This window comes from Pseudoliparis swirei, chromosome 23 (genome assembly GCF_029220125.1).
Source record: "Pseudoliparis swirei isolate HS2019 ecotype Mariana Trench chromosome 23, NWPU_hadal_v1, whole genome shotgun sequence".
In the NCBI taxonomy this organism is placed as follows: Eukaryota; Metazoa; Chordata; class Actinopteri; order Perciformes; family Liparidae; genus Pseudoliparis; species Pseudoliparis swirei.
The window spans coordinates 8064287-8088678 of NC_079410.1; the positions used below are offsets into that span (position 1 = coordinate 8064287).

General features: G+C 42.2%; 4 protein-coding genes across 10 annotated transcripts; 2 read left to right on the forward strand and 2 right to left on the reverse strand.

Moving 5' to 3' along the window:
- The first annotated feature begins 515 nt into the window (after window positions 1-515).
- hspbp1 (HSPA (heat shock 70kDa) binding protein, cytoplasmic cochaperone 1) lies at window positions 516-6561 on the forward strand. Of its 3 annotated transcripts, none has more exons than XM_056406773.1 (8): window positions 516-605; window positions 1054-1184; window positions 4072-4273; window positions 4402-4626; window positions 4816-4971; window positions 5283-5379; window positions 5484-5595; window positions 5931-6561. In XM_056406773.1, exons 2-8 carry the CDS (start codon window positions 1065-1067, stop codon window positions 6009-6011), a joined length of 993 nt encoding a protein of 330 aa, XP_056262748.1. In that variant the 5' UTR covers window positions 516-605; window positions 1054-1064; the 3' UTR covers window positions 6012-6561. The 3 variants fall into 3 exon arrangements, with proteins under 3 accessions (XP_056262748.1, XP_056262747.1, XP_056262746.1); XM_056406772.1 differs by lacking the exon at window positions 516-605 and adding an exon at window positions 708-844; XM_056406771.1 differs by lacking the exon at window positions 516-605 and adding an exon at window positions 709-823.
- Window positions 6562-6640: 79 nt separating this feature from the next.
- Window positions 6641-9431, reverse strand: tmem86b (transmembrane protein 86B). The gene is made up of 3 exons (XM_056406779.1): window positions 8763-9431; window positions 8361-8604; window positions 6641-7231 (listed from the first exon to the last, which is right to left on the reverse strand). Exons 1-3 carry the CDS (start codon window positions 8811-8813, stop codon window positions 6780-6782), a joined length of 747 nt encoding a protein of 248 aa, XP_056262754.1. The 5' UTR covers window positions 8814-9431; the 3' UTR covers window positions 6641-6779.
- A 196-nt stretch (window positions 9432-9627) lies between these two features.
- aspdh (aspartate dehydrogenase domain containing) lies at window positions 9628-12295 on the forward strand. 4 transcript variants are annotated; one of them, XM_056406778.1, is made up of 8 exons: window positions 9628-9683; window positions 9954-10011; window positions 10119-10263; window positions 10395-10479; window positions 10851-11000; window positions 11084-11307; window positions 11393-11532; window positions 12101-12295. In XM_056406778.1, the coding sequence occupies exons 2-8, from the start codon at window positions 9957-9959 to the stop codon at window positions 12136-12138; spliced, it is 837 nt and encodes a 278-aa protein (XP_056262753.1). In that variant the 5' UTR covers window positions 9628-9683; window positions 9954-9956; the 3' UTR covers window positions 12139-12295. The 4 variants fall into 4 exon arrangements, with proteins under 4 accessions (XP_056262753.1, XP_056262752.1, XP_056262751.1 ...); XM_056406777.1 differs by having other exon boundaries at window positions 9638-9707; window positions 9949-10011; XM_056406776.1 differs by having other exon boundaries at window positions 9638-9707.
- Window positions 12296-12330: 35 nt separating this feature from the next.
- gys1 (glycogen synthase 1 (muscle)) lies at window positions 12331-22659 on the reverse strand. 2 transcript variants are annotated; one of them, XM_056406769.1, is made up of 16 exons: window positions 22538-22654; window positions 18760-18878; window positions 18219-18400; window positions 17264-17455; window positions 16863-17048; window positions 16603-16747; window positions 16277-16394; window positions 15607-15727; window positions 15388-15494; window positions 15214-15273; window positions 14769-14961; window positions 14381-14507; window positions 14186-14281; window positions 13915-14078; window positions 13739-13819; window positions 12331-13621 (listed from the first exon to the last, which is right to left on the reverse strand). In XM_056406769.1, exons 2-16 carry the CDS (start codon window positions 18875-18877, stop codon window positions 13385-13387), a joined length of 2127 nt encoding a protein of 708 aa, XP_056262744.1. In that variant the 5' UTR covers window position 18878; window positions 22538-22654; the 3' UTR covers window positions 12331-13384. The 2 variants fall into 2 exon arrangements, with proteins under 2 accessions (XP_056262744.1, XP_056262745.1); XM_056406770.1 differs by lacking the exon at window positions 12331-13621 and having other exon boundaries at window positions 13915-14004; window positions 22538-22659.
- Between the last annotated feature and the right edge of the window lie 1733 nt (window positions 22660-24392).

Below are 24392 nucleotides of genomic sequence, written 5' to 3' on the forward strand. Positions count from 1 at the left end.
AAAGAGAGTACCCGTAAAGGTCCACAGCTGTCAAACCAAGCAGCTCACGACAGCGACATACATTGAGTTATTATTTTAAACTCGTCAACTGTTAGTTTTAGGATACCAGTTGAATTAGTTCTGAATAGTTAAGCTGTAAAGTTATCCAACTTCCTTAATTTATCTATTTGATGCACAAATCCTAAAAACACATATTTTGTCAAATATATTTTAATACTGCCCTGCGATAGTCTGGCGACCAGTCGAGGGTGTACCCTTCGCCCAATGTCAACTGGGATCGACTACAGCCCCCTCTCAACGAAAGATGATCAATGAATGGATAGTTTAATAGAGGTATTTCATATTGTACACGGTTCCTTAGTTTGGGGAAGGGGGATTTCACCGTCAACTGGATATAAGAAGGGATTCGCCAGAGGGACTCCTCTCTCTGTTACTGAAATACTTTGATCTTCGCGCATGCGCGATTTACCGTAAACACGCTAATATGGTGGCGTTTGACGTTGTGCCCTTTACATGCTTTGGTTGTGTTACTGTCAAACTTGCTGTATCATATTTTTGTCGAACTAAATCAGCGTAGGAAGTGTGAAGACTGAAAGGACTGAGAGGTGAGTAAATAATTCGGCAAAAAACAATTTGCTTGCCAATTTGGTTAAACGTTTACGGTAACGGTACATCATGGCAGCCTCCTTGCGACTCGTGAGTTCAGCTAACGTTAGCTAGAATGTTCTAGCTCATTCGTGTTACTCTTTGGGAAGGGGAGCTAAGATACTATAAAAGACCCAGTGTCCATTTATTCAACACTCTTCACAGGACTCGTGTCGAGGTAAATTGTGTTAAGATTAAGGTTTGTGTAGGGGTACTGCCTTTATGTTGTATTATTATTAATGTTGTAATATTATGTCTAGGTAATGATAGCATCTTTAGACTCAAGTTAGACACTGTCTGCTGGGTTTGCGCCCTGTGTTTGGGATTCATGTTCACAGGCCGTGACGACGTCAACTCTTCAGTTGTCCCTGTCCCGCTGATTCTTTTGATGTCGTGTTTCCACCTCAGCGGTGCACATCATGGCAGAAGACAGACCGACCAGGAGATATCCCCAAAACCTCCAGGGGGTCCTGCAGCTGGCAGTGGATGTTGGACCAGCCCCAGGGGGACCTGACAGTTTTCAGCCCATGTCCGAGGAGGTAAGGGTCGGTTAAATGTACATTTACAACCTGAAGGAGCTTTGGGCAACACACCTCGTTGGGTCCAGACTATCGAGCTCAGTTAGTCCTCACAGGACCAAAGGCCTAATAAAGAGTATGTGGTCATACAAATTAGAGAGAGGGCGAGTGCAATCACTGGCACCGACAACTCAATGGCAACTCACTGGCAACTCACTGGCAACTCACTGGCACCTCAGTGGCACCTCAGTGGCAAGTCTGTGGCAAGTGCCGCAGACTTGCATAGATAATGTATTTTTTTAGACTTACTTACAATATGCAATACGATATTGCTGTACAATACTGCTGTACTATATTGAATATTGTTTTGCTACTACTACGTTTCACTTCGTAATATATAACACTTATATACCATGATATGTATAATGTACCCGCCTTTCTTTAATAATAAAAAATATATAATTAATTTTTTTACCATGTCACACTGTTATACCTCCATGAAATTCTCCTTTGAGGAGATGCCACTGTTAGTCTAAAGTTTAAGCACTGGCACTCAGTGACACTTGCCAGCAGTTGCCAGCAGATGCCGCAGCTAGTCAAAAAGTGCCACTACTAGTTAAAAAGTGCCACAGCTAGTCAAAAAGTGCCACTACTAGTCAAAAAGTGCCAGCAGACGGAGGGTCGGCCAGGCGCGTCTGAGGCATGTCTGCGCATTGACGAGTCTGCGACGACTCAGTGACAAGCTTCACTGAAGTGCCCGGACAGCGGAATAAATCACTTTCATGATCACAGAATGGAGGAGCTGCGGTTTAGCTAGATAGATAGCTAAAATAGCTAGATACACAGATGGATATATATATATATATATATATATTGTCTTTTTGTAGACACTTACTTACAATATGCAATAAGATAGTGCTGTACATTACTGCTGTACTGTATTTAATATTGTTTTGCTACTACTACGTTTCACTTCGTAACCTATTACACTTATATACCATGATATTGTAACGTCTCGGACGTTATGGCACTGATGACACGGAGACGGGACGACGTTATTAATCCTCCCTTTATTGGGCATCCACCAACACAGACAGCGTGCTCCTCTCAGCTTAGCAGCTCGAACGTCAACAACAACGGTTCCCGTCCACCACCCTTAACTCCCGTTATCCGACAGGTTAACCCCGCCTCCCCTCTACTCCGCCAATCACAGGCACGCCCCCTCGACCAGCATGCACGGTGCCACACTGTGATTGACAGCCACTTCACAGGGTCGCTACAAAATGTATAATGTACCCGCCTTTCTTTAATAATAATTTTTTTAAAAGATATATATATAATTTATTGTTTTACCATGTCATACTGTTATACCGCCATGAAATTCTACTTTGAGGAGATGCCACTGTTAGTCTAAAGTGTAAGCACTGGCACTCAGTGACACTTGCCAGCAGTTGCCAGCAGATGCCACTACTAGTCAAAAAGTGCCACTACTAGTTAAAAAGTGCCACTACTAGTCAAAAAGTGCCAGCAGACGGAGGGTCGGCCGCAGTGACGAGTCTGCGACGATTTAGTGACAAGCTTCACTGAAGTGCCCGGACAGCGGAAGAAATCACTTTCATGATCACAGAATGGAGGAGCTGCGGTTTAGCTAGATAGATAGATAGATAGCTAAAATAGCTAGATACACAGATGGATATATATATATATAATTAGTGTCTTTTTGTAGACACTTACTTACAATATGCGATAGTGCTGTACATTACTGCTGTACTATATTTAATATTGTTTTGCTTCTACTACGTTTCACTTCGTAATATATTGTAGCGACCCTGTGAAGTGGCTGTCAATCAAAGTGTGGCACCGTGCATGCTGGTCGAGGGGGCGTGCCTGTGATTGGCGGAGTAGAGGGGAGGCGGGGTTAACCTGTCGGAAAACGGGAGTTAAGGGTGGTTGACGGGAACCGTTGTTGTTGACGTTCGAGCTGCTGAGCTGAGAGGAGCACGCTGTCTGTGTTGGTGGATGCCCAATAAAGGAGGAGTAATAACGTCGTCCCGTCTCCGTGTCATCAGTGCCATAACGTCCGAGACGTTACAATATCATGGTATATAAGTGTAATAGGTTACGAAGTGAAACGTAGTAGTAGCAAAACAATATTAAATATAGTACAGCAGTAATGTAAAGCACTATCTTATTGCATATTGTCAGTAAGTGTCTAAAAGACACTAATTAATATATATATATTAATTAGTGTCTTTTTATATATATACACACATCCATCTGTGTATCTAGCTATTTTAGCTATCTATCTAGCTAAACCGCAGCTCCTCCATTGTGTGATCATGAAAGTGATTTCTTCCGCTGTCCGGGCACTTCAGTGGAGCTTGTCACTGAGTCGTCGCAGACTCGTCACTGCGCAGACATGCCGCAGACGCGCCTGGCCGACCCTCCGTCTGCTGGCACTTTTTGACTAGTAGTGGCACTTTTTGACTAGTAGTGGCAACTGCTGGCAACTGCTGGCAAGTGCCACTGAGTGCCAGCGTCGCTAGGGGGATCTCGCCCCTACTGACAAATTATTACCATAATTGTGACACGAGCAGAGCTGGAGGTATTTGATGAATTTGAGTCCATGGACATCATTCGTTCAATATTTTGATTATTGATTGCGATAACACATTTTTATACAAAGAGGCCCAAAATCACTGGGTTAATGTCATACAATTTTAAGATTAGCTGTTTTTCTCCTATGTTGAGATACTCTATATGACTTTTGGACTGATGAAGATTACATTTTTTTTAAAGGACAGGGTTAACGATTTTCCATTTTATTTGTATCTATGAAGACTTCTACCTTCCCTCAAATGTGTGGATGCTGAAACATTATTATACGAATACTCTTTCTCTGTTACAGAGGAAAATATGGCTGAGAGATGTTCTAGCAGATGTCTGTAAAGGGCAGATGGATGAAGTGACGCAGATAAAGCGGTGCTTGGCCGTCTTGCGCCGGGAGGGAAAGAGCGTAAAGGAGGGAGAGGATGAAGAGGATGAAGATGAGCGAGAAACAGCATTTGCGATCGTGTCAGAGTTATGTGAGAACCTGGACAATGCAAGAGGTTTGTAATAAATAGTATTTTACTTTTTCCAAGCAGTCTATAGGTCAGATGTTAGTATGAGGCAATAGCTGGATAGAGGTTATGAATAAAAAATACTTGAGTTTGTACCCTGCTTCTCTACTTCACAGATCTAATGACTCTTGGAGGACTGGACCTGTGTATCTCCCAGTATCTGTGTCATGCCGAAAGTGGCTTTAGGTGGCGTGCTGCCCAGCTCATCGCTATCTGTGCTCAGAACATGCCGCAGGTGCAGGTCCACTTGTTTAGCACCGGGGTTCTGCCGAAGCTGCTGCAGCTGGCAGACTCGGACCCCAACTCCACCGTCAGAGTAAAAGCTCTCTACGCTGTGTCATGTGAGTATTTAAGACCTTATTGCTCAATACTGGCGACTTGAAACTCGATTCAGACTCGTAGTTCAAACGGGGGCATTAATGTGTTTTCTGACAACACTAAAGGAGAGCGTGGAAAGCATTTGGACTGGATTGTAATTCTTTGTGCTCAGGATACAGTACTAATCGTAACTCATCTGGTGGTGACTTTAGGTCTGGTTCGAGAGCAGGAGTCAGGCCTCCAGGCGTTCTTGTCCCATGATGGCGTCTCAGTGCTGATGCGAGGCATGCAATCGGACATCGAGAAGCTCAGGACCAAGTCCGCATTCCTTCTGCTCAACCTGCTGGCGTCGCATCCCGAGCAGAAAGGTACGAAGGAGCGAGGCATCCACACAGAACAGTGCCCTTCAACAAAGCTGTGGACTTATTTTTTATTATTTAGTTTTTGGTCAAAAAGCTGGCATTCATACCATCTTGCTTTCGAACTCCCAATTCTGATGGTGATACTTTGGTATCACCCGATAGCAAGTATGTAAGGGACTCTTGATACCTGCGATCATCTTTGAGTGAGGGATCATCTTCTCAGGCAGCTCTACGAAGCATGTTAGCACTGACTGTGAAAGGTGCTTCTTTAATTGTGGGTCTTTTTAATATCTTTATCTGTTTTCTCCGTCCTGCAGACGCAGTTGTCTCTATGGGTATGGTCCAGCAGCTGGTATCGGTTCTCCGCTCGCCACACTTACCTTTCCATGAACACGTGCTGGGCGCCCTTTGCTGGTAAGAGCCACTCTCTAGCTTCCTGTCTGGAATACTCACAAGTGACATCAATTCATGGTTCGCTTCAGAAATGACACCTTTTTGTGTGTCTGATATCTGTCTAGTCTGGTGGAAGACTGTCCGCAGGGTCTCCAAGACTGCAGGAATCCTTCTCTGGGTCTGAAGGAGTTACTCAGAGAGCAAACCAGAGAGCTCCAAGGAAAAGAAGAGAGTCAGGTATTTCCTAAGTCTTTGAGCCTGAAGGTGAAACTGGGTTCAAGTGTTGTGAGAATTCCAAAATAACATTTAGCCGAGGAGTTGTCTTTTCTCATGTACAAAACTACAAGTGCATGATTGCAAAATCTAGTGTCATTAAAATATTGTGCACAGTTGTAAGTCTATCAAAAAGCAACCAAACTGTTGACCATAAACCTTTTCAAGTGCTAACTAGATGCTAACATGTCGACACTTGTAGAGCGTTGTAGTCCGATGAAGGTATTAGTTTTTAAATCATCAAGGTTTAGACTGCATGTCCAGGAAAACTTCTAAAGCCACATTTTTGTCCCCAACAGGAGGAACTGGCTTTCTGTGAGCAGTTGAGGGTTATTTGTTTCCCCGGGCAACAGTCGGATGACAATGGGATGGATCGCTGAAGTCCTCATAAACTCCCCTGTGTTGGTTTCAGTGTGCAAAGATGTAACAGAACATTCTTTATCTGGCTCATGGATGTTAAGCAACTTTTCTTTTTACTGTTAAAACAGATGTTGTCCATATTTTGCATTTCAAGCAGGAGCTGGATTTGAGTGTGTAAATAACTGATGTATAAAATAATTTTTAAGTCAGCTGTCATTTTAATCCAGTGAAAAGTTCATCATGATATCAAACCAAATCCCCATCACAGGTACTATGTAAAGTACTTCCTATTTTAAATGTCAATGGATACACCCCAATGCTAAATGTGCAACTTATCTTTAATTGTTCTAAGTTAGGTTTGTCTGAAGAAACTATTTTCTTTTCAATTTAGTAGTTGCTAAAATCAGGACAGAATTCAGTACATCCTTGTTTATTTTATAACATTGATTTACAAAACAAATTGTTGTATTTTATATACATAATTATTTCATGTGGAAAACATTGCCACCACATGCCCAACCACACATAAACATTCATGTCATGCAACAATAAAATATTTTGTTATGGGTATTAGCATGATTATTCAAACTTGACTTTCCAGCAGCTCTTTTACTCCATCATTGGCACCAGCCAGTAGCTTTCAAGTGCTGACCAGTACTGTCCTCCTTCTATCCCCCTCTTTTCCAGAATTTGATGGGTTGATATTAGAAACTCCAAAACCTAAAGGATTTATAGTTTGTATGATTTTACCAGGGTGATGGAGATACTTCAGACTCTTGGGACGTTGTTTAGGACCACTTCCATTTTGACAAGTCTTCCTCCACTGCATTTACATCGCCCACAGCGATTAGTAGCTGGGCCAAATAATACGTGACCATGACGACAGCGTGACCGTGCTCCATCGGGGCTGTCGCCTTGAAAACTTGCACAGCCAGTGACAGGTCAGACACCATGAAGGACAAACTCCCTAACAGCGTTGCCACGTTGTGGGTTCTGATGGCTAATGCCCCCATCAGAACAATAAGGACGATGTAGAGCCCCACAGCTGGAAGCAGTATTTCAGAGTTTGGCACTTTCTGCAGGAATGGATACATGTAGATGTAGAAACCTCCTCCCAGCGTGAGCAGGATCAGATAGAGAGAGCGAGTCCAGAAGGAAGAGGAGGAGGCATATGTTGCGTAACGACTGGAGAGGAAGGTCATCGAGTACAGCAGGTGAGCCACAGCGAATGCACCCATTCCTGGAACAGATGTGCGAGATGTTGTGGACAAACAGCAGTTAGATCAATGATTTTCAAAATGCAAATATTTAGAGCTTTACGTTAGAGCAGTGGTTCTCAAACGGGGGTACGGGAAGGTACTCCTTGGGTTACGTGAGATTTGTTTTACTTTTTTTTTTTAAGCCTTTAAAAATAGTTATTTAATAAATATTCAAAAAACTATAAGTGGAAGTTCATAAACTGAATTGTATGTATTATATGCAAAATGCTGCGCATAACATTTTTTCAACCCCAAATGCTTTGCACTGGTCGGGGGTTACTCGGCTGAAAATAATATTTCTCGGGGTACATCACTAAAAAAAGGTTGAGAACCATTGAGTTAGAGGGTTCCACTGATCGCAAGTAAATAAAAAAAATACATATTAATGTATATTTATAAAGTACATGTAGTATAATATACGATTATAATCTGTAGGCAATGGGACAAGAGCTGTGTTCCACATCGCATACTTTTTCTTTTTAGTTTTAATCCATGCTGCCTGTAGATACTGATGAATGTAGTATGCATTCAATTAAGACGTACCACTTCTTCATAACATGGCACCATGAACTTTGACCCTCTTGCTCATATGTCTGCTGCGCCAATGCCACCAAGGATTGTGGGTCAATAGCTAGAAAAGCATTCTGGCATTCATACTGCAAAAGGAGACAGGATGTAGTAGGCCAGGGCATCTTGGTATTTTCGACATACTGCATCTGACACACTATGCAACAGGAAGTACTCGACATCTTTCTGCCATACTTATAGTATGGGTGTTTGAACGCACAGTCCGTTTTGATATCGGAAGTATTCTGGTTTCGGTTTGTTGAGTAGTATTGATCAATCACGTTTGAGCAGGCTTTGGTTAAATCCAAGTAATCCGTCTGTATGGAGAGCAAAAGAGGTGGAAAACATTGGCTGAAATGCTATTGCCTGATTATTTAGCTTTATATTCATTTGAAATCATCTTGTAAACTGGCTACTTGTCAAACAATCCAGTCGAACACGTCCTCTCTCAACTCCAGACCCCAGAATTATAGCCCCTCACCCCCAGATGCTTATCCATCATCAGACGGATTTCCTGGGATGGGTTTTTGTGCAAACTCTTACCATGAAGGAACAGCTCAGGCCACACTAAGCAGCAGTCGCCAACAGCAGAGAAAACCAATCCTCCCACCACACCCAGCACACTGCGACCTCCATTCCAGCTCAGCACGGCTGCAGCCAATAGGAGTACTGGTGCTGATTTGACACCAGCAGATGTGATGGATGCGGGTGAGTCAGGTGTCCACAGGTAGAAATACACCGCTGCAGACAAAAAGAAAGGCAGGAGAGAAAGAAAGAGAGCGCAGGACTAATAGAGAGGGACGAACGGAAAGAAAGGGGGAGACGAGTCACAACATTAATTTGGCTGGAATAAGGATTTTAGACCATTTGAGCCTTTCCACGTAGAGAATGATGTCTGTTCAACAACTATTGACCAGTGAATGTACATAAATGGTTTGTAGGTACCGTGTTTCTCCTCTGCCGCTTGTCATAGTTATATGTCTCAAGGATGTCCATCGTCTCAGAAACAGTAGATCTCTCGGTTGGATGAAGCGGTCTCGTCTTCTTGACGCCTTCTACTTTCTTTTCTGTCGTCACATGTAATCCTCAGATGCTCGTCTTGTTCCCTCCTGTCTCGAATCTCTGCCACGTCTCTCTGCCTGTTGGTCTTTCATAGCAGGGAACTTTGGACCGATCTTTGCTGTCTGATTGCTCTCTGATAATCAATGTTCTCCGTGTTCTCATAGACAAATGTCTGACCTTTGACAGTTTGAGTTTATTGCTAACATTAACACATGAGGAGAAAAGTTGAACGAGTAGAAAACATATATGTTAAAGTTGATTTCTTACTTGTGAATTTACAATTATTGTTGGTAATGACGCATTCATTAATAGTGAGAAAATGTCCAGAAAGAGACTTTCTTTAAACCTTGTAGGTGATGTAACATAATCATCTCTGCCACTACGAGAAGAGAGATCAATAGTTCATAAATATATGTGAAGGCTGGCAACTTAAACTCCAACACCATCCCATTTTCAAATATATTTAATGTGTAGGCACAAAAAAAACAGCTGCTGCACAAGATTATTTTAAGTTTTGTGGTTGACAATCTTTAAAAGAAATAGAGAAAAATAGCACATGGCATTGTTTGAGCGTCACTAGATGTTCACACGGCGTCAGATTAATTAATTGCTACACTTTACAAGAAATTGTAAATGCATCTGGATTTGAAGTTGTTTAAATGAATGGAGGAGGAGCTCGGCTCAAACAATGATTAACTTTGGCCCCTCGGAGTCAAACTTTGTACTGTGGTTGCTCACAATTACCGGAGTCGTGGTCCACTTGTGCTTCACGTTGGGAGTTCTGCTGGGGTTTGAGATTATCTGGTGAGGAGAGCAATAAAGAAGATAGTAAGTAGGGTCAAAAGCATACGTGTGTGTATGTGTGTGTGTGTGTGTGTGTGTGTGTGTGTGTGTGTGTGTGTGTGTGTGTGTGTGTGTGTGTGTGTGTGTGTGTGTGTGTGTGTGTGTGTGTGTGTGTGTGTGTGTGTGTGTGTGTGTGTGTGTGTGTATGTGTGTGTGTGTGTGTGTGTGTGTGTGTGTGTTCAAGTTGCAGGTGAATGTTCTTTTCCCAGCATGTTTCCTTTGTCAGCACAGGACATGGCAACCAGCTCTTCCTCCCAAAGAATTGGAGTTGTAGGCTACGGACACCTCGGTCTGAACTCTCCCTCTTATATTTCACACACACTTTCTGATGTACATCTTTTTGAGTTTTGTATCTGTGACGTTACGCTCTCTTCATCGCGTGTGTGTGCGTTTCAGGGCAGTACCTGGTGGAGAGGATCCTTAAAGATGGAGCTGGTCTCGGTCTAACGCTGGCTTTCGTTTGGAACAGAAATTCTGACAAGCTCAAAGGTGTAGTTCCTGATGACCTCATCCTTTGTGACCTGTCATCCTTTGAAAACAGGTGCAAGCACACACAGAAACCTGCATGCATCACACCAGTATTTGCATCTTATGTGATCTCTGTGCTACCGTAGACGACATGCTTGACATCATTTGAGAACACTGTTTCGTAAAACTGGTTTCTTTTCACAGGCGATGTGATGTTATTATCGAGGTGTGTCATCCACAGATAGTGAAAGAATTTGGCTTTCACTTCCTCTCTCAGTCCCATTTCATGGTAAGCTTATTTCTATTGATCTTTTGCATTTTATATATATATATATATATATATATAATATTGTTCTTATGTTCCTGCTCCTTAACTGTAAGAAGACTAAACAGATCAGAATAAGACAGGTGTACTTGTGTTGATAAGTGAGGTTTGTATTTGGCTGGTCTTTTCTAAAAAGGATATTAAGTTATAACAGTCTTTTAGGGTTCTGTATTTTAGGAATTATCGATATGTTTACAATACATTTCAGCGTGATAGCATTGCATCATTGTGTTGCCTTCAACAGATGATAATGAAATTCTTCAAATCAAATTCATTCTGTCTTTATCCATTACAGAAAATGAGAACACATGTGCCTTTTCTTCTCCTCCTCTCAGGTGGGCTCTCCCTCTGCCCTCTCTGATCCTGGTCTGAACCAGAAGCTGCATCAGGCGGCTCAGCAGTACGGTAGGACACTCTACATCCCCAGTGGTGCATTGTGGGGAGGCCAGGACATCCAGAGGCTGAATGACAGTGGAGCCTTGAAGGTACACTCCCACTGGGGCAGTGCAGGTGTGGCGATAACAAAAAGCATGTCATGGTTTACATCCGTTTCTTCTCTTGTTTTCAGGCTTTGTTTATAAGAATGTCCAAGCATCCATCCTGCTTCCGGCTGACCGGAGACGTCCTCTCTGATTGGACGGAGGAGGAGGGCCGGCGTGTTTTATTCAGAGGCTCAGTGGCAGAGTTGTGCCCACTTGCTCCCAACAACGTTAACACCATGGCAGCCGCAGCAGTGGCAGCAGGAGCACTTGGCTTTATGGGCGTTCAGGGAGAGATCGTGTCTGACACAGCGTGAGTCTTTCTAAAAATCAGATTGAGCGAGTGCAGCCATTTATCGCTGTTTATATCACACTATTCATACCTCTTCATGCCCCAGGTTAAGGGACTACCATGTGGTTGAGGTGGAGGTGACTGGGCCCGGTGGCTTCACAGTGCACACAGTGAGGAGGAATCCCGCCAGACTCGGAGCTGTGACCGGCAGTGCAACATACAACTCCTTCTGGAATAGTTTACTAGGTGAGTCCTGCGTGGTCGGATCCTTTGCTTTAGTGTGAAAGAACCTCAAAATACTTCATTATGAGTGCAAACCCTGCATTCAAATGCATACTAAAGTAAAAGTACAGAAGTATTATCAGCAAAGTGTACTATTGTCAAAAGGCCCTTGTGACTTAATAATATAGCAGGATCAGATATTGTTAAAACTAATGCATCCATCAATCAGAAGCATTTATTGGTAACCTAAATGGGGAGGAACTATAGTTCATATCCAGTAGGTAGTTACTATCCAGGGGTTACCAACCTGGACAACTTGTGACAAAAGGTCATAAAAACAAAGGTAACTTGTATTAACTGCTGTCAGATGAATTAAGTGGAGTTAAAAGAACAGTATTTTAAGGCCCCCTGTAGTTTCGGGTTTAAACCATTACTGCTGTCCCCAGTCAGTTGAAAACAGTGTTTTAGTTCGTGTGTCGTAACATTAGTTTTTAGGGTAATTCGAGAAAAGATCTTAAATGTGTCGATGTGCAAATAAGTAAATTGTTGGCAGTTCTGCATTTCCCCTTTATATTCTTTTTTTTCTTTTTAGTTTGCAAAGGTCACGGGGGCCGAGTTTATTTGTGCTGAAGCGGAGGACAACTCTGCAGGACTCACCGCGACGCAGCAAGAAGATCGAGATGAATCGGTGTGGACGGTGCCACTGGAGCCGGATGTTACTGAGAACTTGAAAACCCACAGAACCTTGAATGTGTGTTCCAATAAACGGCATGCAAACAAAGAACAAGTCAAACATTGTCATTTGTAAAACACAAACAGGTATATACATATTTAAACTTTATTAGTTAATCTGGTACAAGATTGACACGTGATAAAACTCCTACAGGGAGGGGGATCATACGTAAAATAATCTCTATTTGCCAGCCATCTCTTATATTCTTTCCCTGAAAACATTGTTACCATCGCAGTCCCTTTTCCCTCCTTTCTGTTTCCCTTTTATTCCCTTCATAATGTAATACTTGTCAAAACAGGCAAACCCAGGAATAATCCACACAAGCGCGGACATTAAAAGAGTCTGAGTTTGTTTGTGATGCCACTGAAGGGCTTTCATACAATAAGGCACAGAACAGAAATGAAAACACACACACAGTATTCTCAGAATGAGGAAAACCTTTTGTTTCTGTTGCTATTTGTTGTTGTGTATTATATGTTCACTCTAGGAAGTTGTGTAGTAAACAAGGCATTTTAAAGAAAGAAAAGGATGCTACAGGGTGGACAGTCGCATTCAAGTCGTATCATCATCATCATCATTGTCGTACTTCTGTACTCAAAGTTTCCACATGAGCCTTTTTTAAACCAGGAGAATAGCTTTGATAGTGCCCAGCTGACCCTCTGGTATAAAGGAGGGTTGTGTTCTTTCCCTGCTTCGACTCACATTTGAATCAAGTATTTAAAACCCTCCAGCTTCTCAAAATAATCTTCTATTATTGTTACAATGTGTTCGACCTACAGTGTTAGTAGTACACAACAAAATCCAGCAATCCTGATTTGTTTTCAATATTGAGCTGTCGTTTAGCCCTTTCTAGCTGCTGCATTTACTCCTCAAAGCAAACCACTGGTTGCACTGCTGGTGGAACTGAAACAATACCAAAATATATCAACAGACAGATATTTCCTAAAAATTCTGATGTACAAACAGGTTGGAAAGACACCGACAGTGATGCAATTCTCACAACAAGCCGATTTTAAATGAATCACTTGTATTCACACAACTATAAATTACATGGATGACTTTAAACGATTTCCGCAGATAAAGTTTCACGAGTGACGTTCAGCATGTACGTATACGTGTGTGTTTGTGCATATCTCAGTTTTTCTACATCTCGTCATCATCGCCGTTTCCATCGGCCCCCGGGACAGCAGAAGACTTATTTTTGAATGGCAGAGCGTAGGGCTGGCGGATGTTCACCCTGTCCTTTGCCGCCTCCACATCCTCGTCATAGCGTTCCTCTTCGTCGTTGTCCTCGGCCTCGCTGTGGCGGGGGGAAGAGTGGCGGGACAGAGCTGGAGACGGAGGCACAGAGGCTGGTCGAGGGTACCGGAAACCTGAGGTCTGATGGGCGAGAAACAAAAAGGCATCGGAATCTCAATCGGTGTGTAAGGATTTGTGAAATAACAAATAAATAGCGATAACTTGGCATATCTCTCATCCAAACATGTGTTAACTTACTGAGGTGGGCTCGTGAAGTTCATACATGTAAGTGTCAGGGAAGGCTTTAGCCAGGGCCATGTGACGGGCAGATATATAATACTAGTGCAGGAAAGGAGAAAAAACAACATGAATCCATCTTGAAGTTGAGCAATGATCACACAAACAAAATATTACTTTCAGATTTGTCATCTGACCCTGCCGAGGTATCTCCAGTCCAAGAGTTCGCTCAGACGCTCAGTCCGGTTCCTCTGGATGATCCGCTGGCGCCGGCTCTGCTTGCAGAACTGAAACAGGAAGGACGTGAGCTGGTTACACGACTCGTCGACACCCCGATACCGACGGTCCAGGATGTAAATACCTGCACACAAAAAAAACATTTTGATGTGAAAGAAAGAATCAGTTATCCCTGGCTATCTGTTAGAAGAGAATCTTGGCGTTAAACAAATAAAATATGAAAAAACGCACCGTATGCCGAGGGGTCTGCTATGTGCTCCTCCATGAAACAGCCAAAGCCTGACAGGTTCGTTGAGATTGACGGAATTCCCATGACTGTGCACTCAGCTGACGGTGATAGAAACAGTGAGGTCCGATTAATAAGTTGTATATTCTACAATAAACCCACGTACATCTATACACCTCGTCAGCATGCATGAGTCATACCTGGTGTGTAGCCCCAAGGCTCGTAGTAAGAGGGGAAGACACCGAGGTGGCAGCCTCTTACAAACTCCTCGTAATCCATCGGAAGTAGAGGAGAGGTGGACGAAAGGAATTCAGGATGGAAGATAATCTAAAGGAGGGAGAAGCCAATCAGTTTCATATTTACTGGAGAAAACAGTTTGAGCAGCAAAACATCTAAATGTGGAATTCTAGTCACTGCAGAAACTTAAATCATCAACACATTTGGCAAGAAAAAAGAAGTACAACAAATGAATCTTAGTGTACTGTATATAAGCAAACGTGTCTCCACTCTTGCTGAAGAACAACATGTACAAAAGGTGAGAAGAAATATTTTTTGTGGGCATTATGGACCGCTGCCAGCTGGCCTCACCTTGACACGGTCAGCAGAGCTGTTGAAAAGGCCGATACGGCGGACACAGTTCAGGATGGGGTCGCTGCTGTCGTCCAGCATGTTGTGGGTGCAGATTGGAGGCTGGCACTGCCTCTGAGTGGCGAAGATGGCGCGCTTCATGATGGTAAAATCCTCTTTGTCCAGAATCTTTGACACATCCGGCAGTTGTCCACTGATGAAAGCAGCTTGTTTTAGACTTGTAAAATGACTACAATAACGTGGCATGAATAAACTTTCAACAATGAAGACACAAAGTCTACATTTTGTAGAGCATTTAAATCAAGGTATATCTAGGTTTGATGGGGAAACAGGATGATTACGTGTATCTAAAGGTGGGCTGTTTGCTACCTTTTATTTGATGGCGTTATAAGACATTTCATATGTTACATATTTAATGAAAATAGACTGTAAGTGGCCAACTTACACAAGAAGTGACTCGTAGAGTTTCTTTCCGAAACGTTCCTTCACAGTCTGAGCAGTATCCCTGTCAGCGGAAAAAAATAAATTATTAGATAACTCCAAAGCCCTTTTCACAGTGGATGAGTGAAGCACTTTGGCTGTCTGGCTTCATCTTCTTCAACATAATAAGAAACCTCACCAGAGCTGTTTCCTGACTGCTTGGCCCTTCAAGGTCTCCACATTGAAGTTGTTTGTCCGAGCCGGCATGATGAAGAACGCAACGACGGTCACGTCACTGTGATTGACCTGCAACAGTCAGACCGTACAGGAATACGGGGTTACATTTTCACACCCAAGATTCACTGTCGTCCTTCTCCCACACACACACGCACATTTGTTGACACATCGACACTCTTACCCTAAGTAGATAGTTGAGTCTGGCTAAAGCTTCCAAGAAGATGTCGGCTCCTTTGTTGGTGAACTCGTACCTTCCAGCGATGAACAGGAACAAAGTCTTGTCCAGGTTGAAGTCGAGGTGCCTGGTGGACAAACACAAACCAAACTAGAACGGGCACTCGGTAGAGCGCATACCTTCGCATATCACAAGATTGGGCATTGAATTATGAACACTTTGGCATTAGTTGCATGCCAATTGGATATAAATATGGTAAAAAGAAGATATTGACCTTTGGCCCGATTGATCCCAAAATCTAATCAAATGTTCCCCGGATAATAACCAATCATCCCACCAAATTTCATGAGATTCGAGAAGATTGACCTTTTTCATGACCTTGACCTTTAACCCGATCGATCCCAAAATCTAATCAAATGGTCCCCGGATAATAACCAATCATCCCACCAAATTTCATGCGATTCGGTTTAATACTTTTTGACTTGTGCGAATAACACGCACGCACGCATACAAATACACGGCGATCAAAACATTACCTTCCGCATTTTCAATGCGAAGGTAAATATGTCACAAGAGCTGGATGAGTGTAGCGCTTTACAACCAGCACATTCTGGTCGAGTACTCTTTCACTATCATAACAGTTTGGACTGTGAATGTTGACTGATGCGTGCCTGACCCGTAGAAGTGTCCCCTGACGAACTCCTGAATCCGATTCTTGCTCTGAGCGTGGAGGTTTTGAAACTCGTGCACGGCTGAGAACTTCTTCACGTTGAGCCCATTGGGAGTGACAATGTCTGTTTGTGGTGGGAGAGGAAAAGCACAGACACAGAGGAACAGTGATTTAAGGAGACGACTAACTGGATGAATTAAAAGTGTAACGCACGCAAGTTTAAAGCATTCAGGAAGAAAGCAGTGAGAAACACATCGTATCCTCGCACATTCAAGGCCTGCCGTGTCTGACCAGTGGCAAATGACCAGAGGAGGTTTCTGCATTTCACACACCTGGTGTCCTCTTGAGCAGGTACTCTGCCTCAATGGCTGTGATCTGTGACACAGTGGTGAAGACATGAGCACAGTGCACAGCCGCCCGCTCCAAACAGTAGCGGTGGTAAATCTGCCTGTCGCCTGCTTCCTTATCCAAGTTGAACTGAAAAGGGACACAAACAGGAAAGAGAGAAAGAGAGTTAAATGGCCTCTTTCTATCGTTTAGTTTTTGCTTAATTTCACTGCTGCTCAATAAAATGCACACAGTAGACACGCACATCTGCAAGTTTGTTGTAGAAGTCCACACTTCCAGCACACAGGTATCGTCCCAGCAGTGTGGCGTGAGTGGTGAAGATGGTTGCGACGGGCAGCTTTCTATGTCTACACAACACTAAGCCCAGGCCGGCCAACCACTCATGGAAATGGGCCACGATGTGCGGAGGCTCCTCACTCTGGGCTGCAAACTGAAATACAGGAGAAAACAGGGTTACACACATACACACCAATATGTATTCAGATACACCATATTTGCATGCATCTTCCAGGGTTTTGAAATTGCAAGCATTCAAAATAGTCAAGGACTATTTCACAGTTATAAATTCCTCCTTTTGACACGACTAAAAACTAATTAAATGTCACATTTTTATAGACATTTTTGTCACTTTGTCTTGCTGCTGACCTCTCCCAGTAGCCAGGCAGTCAGGAAGCCAAACAGAACGGCATCATTGGCCTCACGGTCAAACCATGGCACGCCGATGTCACAAAGGTCCCACAATTCCCTCTTCCAGCTGTCAAGAGACCAGGCGGTAAACGCAACATCGATCAGAACAACATAGGGACTGCCCTCAATAAGCCAGCGCCCAAAGTAGACCTGCAGGGAAATGGAGAAACAAGTTAGAGAGGAAATATTGACTTCAATTGGTTTTGTCCTTCTGTTTCTAAACAATACTTAATTTACTTTCAGGAAAGAAAAAAAATGTAAAACATAGTCTAACCACACAATCTAAGATTAACCTCGATGAAGTGTGTCTAGCTGACATAGATAGCAATACAAGTAAGTAACTTTAAGCTTCAAGTATGGCTGAACTGGAATGCAGGACATAATTATATGTACTAATACACCTACATATCTTAAAAACACATTATAATGTAATTAACTCTGCTCTTTGGCTTGTCAGTCGTGAACCAGATAGGTTGCACTATCCCTTTAAAAAAAAAAAAAAAGCACCACTCCTAGCCTTGACCCATAACGTGTGTGTGTGTGAGAGTGTGTGAGACACACACACACACACACACACACACACAGGGAGTGCAGTGGAGTTACTCCCTGTGTTTATGTGTGTGTCTCTCTCACACACACACACACCTATTTCTGGAGTGTGTTTTTGAGACAGAGAGACACTGATACAACCTCTAACCTTTGAGAGGAAATGTCACTGCATTTAGAGACGTGGTTGAGGCCGAGTATGAAGGAGGGGATGATCTCCAACTTGTAAGTGTAGTTCACATTCACCACATATATTCTCAAATCTTACTCTATAAACCCTAAACTATTTATAGCAATAATAAATTACCTTGAGTGGAACATACAAATTGAACTCGTATATGTGTTAACTGTGCACGTGTGGTAGTACCTTACACCCACTGGAGTTCATCTTGTCAATGGTTCTCTTCAGCACGGGGTTGGTGGGCTCGATCAGCTCCACCTGAGTGCGTACGTTGCTCTCCACATAAGGGCCCACCAGGAAATAGTTCTCCCCCCATTCCTCTGCGGTCAGACGGGCTTTGGTCTGGATGACGGTGTAGATGCCTCCAACTTCACACATGCAGCAAACATGCCACACGTACACACACAAAGTGGAGACAAAGAAATAATATGATTCAACCGGAAGTATATGAGGGATTTTCCTGACGGGTCTCTCTTACAACTAAAAATGATCTGAAGGTATAATGATCAAGATTAGACATAAACATGGAAACTACGAACGTTTTCTTTATATTACATGAAGCTGACGCTTTTATCCAAAGCAACTTACAAAGTGAATTCAACATGTATTTTCATGAAGTGTTTACATATGGAAACAAACGTTAAAAAGTAAGTGGAGACACAAAAGCCCTCAAGGAAGGAACACATTTCTGCACACGCAACACTCACACACACACTCACACACTTGCCTTTGTTAGCGACCTCCCATGCAATTTCAAAAAGAACAGCGTCCTCCAAATCAAACTCCTCGTCCCACTCCTCCAGTCCTGACAGGGACGTGACAGAGAGGCTGCGAGCCAGCGGCATTCTGAGTAAACACAGAACACACTCAGATGATATGGGAGTACCTTCCAACTGTGTTCAAAGGTACACTACCGTTCAAAAGTTTGGGATCACTTAGAAATGTCCTTATTTTTCAAAGAAAAGCATTGTTTTTTTCAATGAAGATAACATTAAATCAATCAGAAATACACTCTATACATTGTTAATGTGGTAAATGACTATTCTAGGTGGAAACGTCTGGTTTCTAATGAAATATCTCCATAGGTGTATAAAGGCCCATTTCCATCAACTATCACTCCAGTGTTCTAATGGTACATTGTGTTTGCTAATCGCCTTAGAAGACTAATGGATGATTAGAAAACCCTTGAAAACCCTTGTGCAATTATGTTAGCACAGCTGAAAACAGTTATGCTGGAGATATAAGCTATAAAACTGGCCTTCCTTTGAGCTAGTTGATTATCTGCAGCATCACATTTGTGGGTTCGATAAGACTTTCAAAATGGCCAGGAAAAAAAGAACTTTCATGTGAAACTCGCCAGTCTATTCTTGTTCTTAGAAATGAAGGCTATTCCATGCGAGAAATTGCAAAGAAACTGAAAATTTCCTACAGCGGTGTGTACTACTCCCTTCAGAGAACAGCACAAACGGGCTCTAACCAGAGCAGAAAGAGAAGTGGGAGGCCCCGGTGCACAACTCAGCAAGAAGACAAGTACATTAGAGTCTCTAGTTTGAGAAATAGACGCCTCACAGGTCCTCAACTGGCAGCTTCTTTAAATGGTACCGCAAAACGCCAGTGTCAACGTCGACAGTGAAGAGGCGACTCCGGGATGCTGACCTTCTAGGCAGAGTGGCAAAGAAAAAGCCATATCTGAGACTGGCCAATAAAAAGAAAAGATTGGTATGGGCAAAAGAACACAGGCATTGGACAGAGGAAGATTGGAAAAAGGTGTTCTGGACAGATGAATCCAAGTTTGAGGTGTTTGGATCACACAGAAGAACATTTGTGAGACGCAGAACAGGTGAAAAGATGCTGGAAGAGTGCCTGACACCATCTGTCAAGCATGGTGGAGTAATGTGATGGTCTGGGGCTACTTTGGTGCTGGTAAAGTGGGAGATTTGTACCAGGTAAAAGGGATTTTAAATAAGGAAGACTATCACTCCATTTTGCAACGCCATGCCCTGTGGGCAGCGCTTGATTGGAGCCAATTTCCTCCTCCAACAGGACAATGACCCAAAGCACACCTCCAAATTGTGCAAGAACTATTTAGGGAAGAAGCAGGCAGCTGGTATGCTGTCTGTAATGGAGTGGCCAGCACAGTCACCAGATCTCAACCCCATTGAGCTGTTGTGGGAGCAGCTTGACCGTATGGTCCCAAGAAGTGCCCATCAAGCCAATCCAACTTGTGGCAGGTGCTTCAGGAAGCGTGGGGTGACATTTCAACAGATTACCTCAACAAATTAACAGCTAGAATGCCAAAGGTCTGCAATGCTGTAATTGCTGCAAAAGGAGCATTCTTTGACGAAAGCAAAGTTTGAAGAAAAAAATTAATACTTCAAATACAAATCATTATTTCTAACCTTGTCAATGTCTTGACTATATTTTCTATACATTTTGCAACTCATTTGATAAATGAAAGTGTGAGTTTTCATGGAAAACACAAAATTGTCTGGGTGATCCCAAACTTTTGAACGGTAGTGTACATGACACACTTTACCAAAAGTATTGAGATGTGTGAGTAATTCACACTTAGAACAAGGCTTTTACATCTAAACCTCTTCTTTGTTTTCATTTATTTAAATGCAAAGTTTCTCTGGATAACAGCAGCAGGTAAACCTTCAGTGTAAATGACACATTTTATAAACAGCGTAACGTTTTGCAAGTATGTCATCAACCAGTCACATTTCCTATTTCACAAGACCATTACATTATACCTCTGTGGTGTAATCAGTCTTTTTAGTTTATTTTACCAATATAAAAATACTTTGGGGTAAAATGATTGAATTTGTACAAACATATTTTGTATTTGATTTCTTCAATATTCTGACTTTGTAACATACTGCATGTTTTAAACATTTAACATGTGTTGTGACTTAATAAGCCTAACCTATGGTTGTTATTATAGAAACCCCTGTAGCACACACACAGCACTGATTGATATCTACAAGGTATACACGTGTATGTGCGTAAGCGAGTGTGTGTCAACAGTATTTGCTCTGTCTATAATCTGGATGGTCAAAGGGCTTCTTCTGCCTACAACTGCTTTTCACAACATCGCACACATGTGCACAAACACACACAGACCCACACACAAACAACAACTACAAGTTTTCTCTGTGAAATTGGTATCTGAACTGAATCCTACTGCAGCAGAATATGTTTAATTACCCATCTTCCTATTAGTGCTGGAGACTTGTGAGGGGGTGCATTCCTGCTGACTGAGTGTAAAATGCACTGACAATAAGACTAACGGTGTTAAGCTCAAGGGCACGGATCAGGGGTGGAAACTTGATGCAGCCATTCATGCTGTGGCACTTGTTGATATGCTACTATGAAATATTGAAATGGTGTTAAGATGTGTTAAAAACGACAGAAACTAACCCGTGCACAAAGACCGGGTTACACACAGACTTCCACCTGTACAACAATCCTGCTGCAACTTTTTACACTGCTGCAGAAATTCAAACTAAGATTAAGCCCTACAATTGACAAGTTGATCTTAATTTCTGAAGTGATTGTTCTGACTAGCTGATAGCAGAGGACCAAAGGGAGTTTGGTGTCAGACTGTGACTGTCCAAGACTGATAACGGCCAAGAACACTCATATGATTAAAAAGTGCTTTTCAACCTGATGACAAGCAATTTTCTCAAATACACTTCCCTTTATTTGCATGTTCCTCAGATAGACCACGAGACCACTTTTAGACGTGCTTAAGAACAATAGAGCAAAATAATCTGCTTGGAATCATTATGTGTGTCAGATGTTTTTTTTCCCACAATATAAATGAAATTACTTTATTAAAAATCTCCTAAATGACATGTACTACTTCTCCCTACATACATTATTTAGAATCTATGAAAAGGCACATATTTCTTATTTCAATGTGAAAATAGCACACAATTATGCAGAGATATTTAAGGGAAGTAAAGACAAGCCAAACTCGTTTTTGAGAGGAGCAGTACTCCTATAGGCGTTTCATAGGTTGGTTATGAACAAACCACCACCCTGTTAAAGAGAGTAATACCACAGTGATAAAGTGAGAGTGCTGCCCCTGGAATTCTCTGGAGGTCTCCGTGGAGGGGCACCTTCGTGTGGATGCTATATAATGAACTACTGACAATCACACGGACATGCAGTAACAAGTATCCCCGTCATGCCCTTTACAATGTCATACCCTTTAACTCATATGTTTGAAGGCCCACTGGGCCTACACGTCAGGGAAAGGAAGAGACCCAAATCAGGCAATAGAGGACACACTGCACGTCAATAGACTTGAGGCGACAACCGAACCATGAAACCAACAGAATATGCATGCTGTTGTGCGGAAGAGCGAACGTGACATCAAGCACGTACTGCAGCTGCTGACACGCGCACCGGACAAAGCGTCCCGATGCGCGTCCTCGTCTGTTGAGGAAGTATTCAGATATCATCATCTTGGAAAAATAAAAAAAGACATTTGTGCTCACCTTTCGGTTTGGTCCGAACTTCACGAAGATCAACAACACATTGGCAGCTGTCGCAGTCAATCCCCCCAAAAATGTAACCAGCTGAGAATGAGAAAAAAAGGGGGCGGATTTTCTAATGACAGCGCTTCACATTGGTCTGGTGCGTTTGCTGTCACACGTGGGGGATGGTGTGGGCTCGGATTCAGGAAGAAGGTCGTGTTGTGAATGCGGGGTCTCTGCTATCACATTATTCATGAGCTTTATTCCTACTGGCTTAAATCTCCGTTTTTATCTCCGCCCCTGAACACAACGTGACGGGTACTGGGCGTTTTCTTCGGCCGAGGGACGCGATTGGCTGAGCGGAGGTTGAAGCGCGTTGCAGTGGTTGGGCAGTTATAGTTTCATCCATACAATATAGGGGGGTCAGGGGAAACCGGCCAACTCTATCTCTTTTTTTCCAATGAGGTTGGAGAGAGTTATTTATAATGTCTTCTAAGGTTGAGAGCATAGTTTTAAGAAAACAACGTGATCAGTGACATTGAGACACCCAACCCCTCTACATATCTCTGTAATCTAATATGTACTGTCCCTTTCCACTGGCTGCCATCGGTCTAACCTCCCACAATCTTTCATCCTGAAATAGACTGAACAGATGGTAAATATTGGTAAATTAACCTGTTGTAAGAGTAATTATCGGAGACTCCTGATTTCAGAAAAGATCTTCATGGAGGTGTCACTGAGCAACGCTCTATACATTTTGCCAGTTATAGAGATGTTGACTTGTGACCTTTGACTGTGTGTGCTTATCTGTGTCTGGAAGCCAGCAGTATTCAACCTGTGCATCGACACACAGGGGTCCTGTGGTTTTATTTATAAAGACGTGTTCAATATTTTTGGGGGATTTCCCATTTCTAGTGAAAAACTATACACTCAACCATATAATAGGTTAGCCTGAAAAGTTCCTCCAACTACAGACTTATTTTATTGATCTGTGGTGAAAACACCAGAAAATATATGGAAAGAAACAGTGCAAAGTCATGGCATCTTGATTTATCTGACCAACAGATAAAGATATTGCATTAACTATCATGTATTATGAGACAAGAGCAAATTAAGTAGGAAGTAAGAAGAATTAACGAAGAAGAAAATTCTAACATTAAAGCAATTATAACCATAACATATTGAATTGCTAAAAAATAACATTAACAATGAATTGACCATTTAATTTCACAATATCTGTCGATCGACCAATACAACTAATTATGAATCGTTGCAGCAATAAACAGGTTTTTCCAAGGTACTTCATAGCCTGCTAATATTTTTAATAGTTATTGATCTGATTAGTGTAAACGTGTCAGAGTAACAGATTTGTTTTAAGTTTTAATCTTGCATATATGTAATTTGTTCTGAAATTTCTCTCGCAAAGGAGAGGTTGATCTCAATGAAATGTCCTCAACAACTACAGCTGTACTATCTAACACTCAAGTTTACTCACTCTGGAGTATTGAATGGTACCTTTTTGTACTTTTTTTTACTATAGGCCTATTGTTTATTACTTCCGTCCATAAACTGGGTTCCTATATACTGTATTATCGTTACAATATAAAACCATATAATGATGATTATTACTGGGGAATATAATTATCACACTGTGAACCATAAAACATTTTATTGACAACAATAAAACAACTCAAAATAATCATCAAGGAAGTAATTAAACCTAATCTGAGGGAAACCTAAAACATAATTTGTTTTTAAGCAATTGTCTCCTATACTTCCATGCTTTAAATACAATACAGAAAAGAAACACACAGCGTTTAGGTTTGGAAAATGATTGGATGAAGTTCATTTAAAAAAAGATGGTTGTCCAAAACAA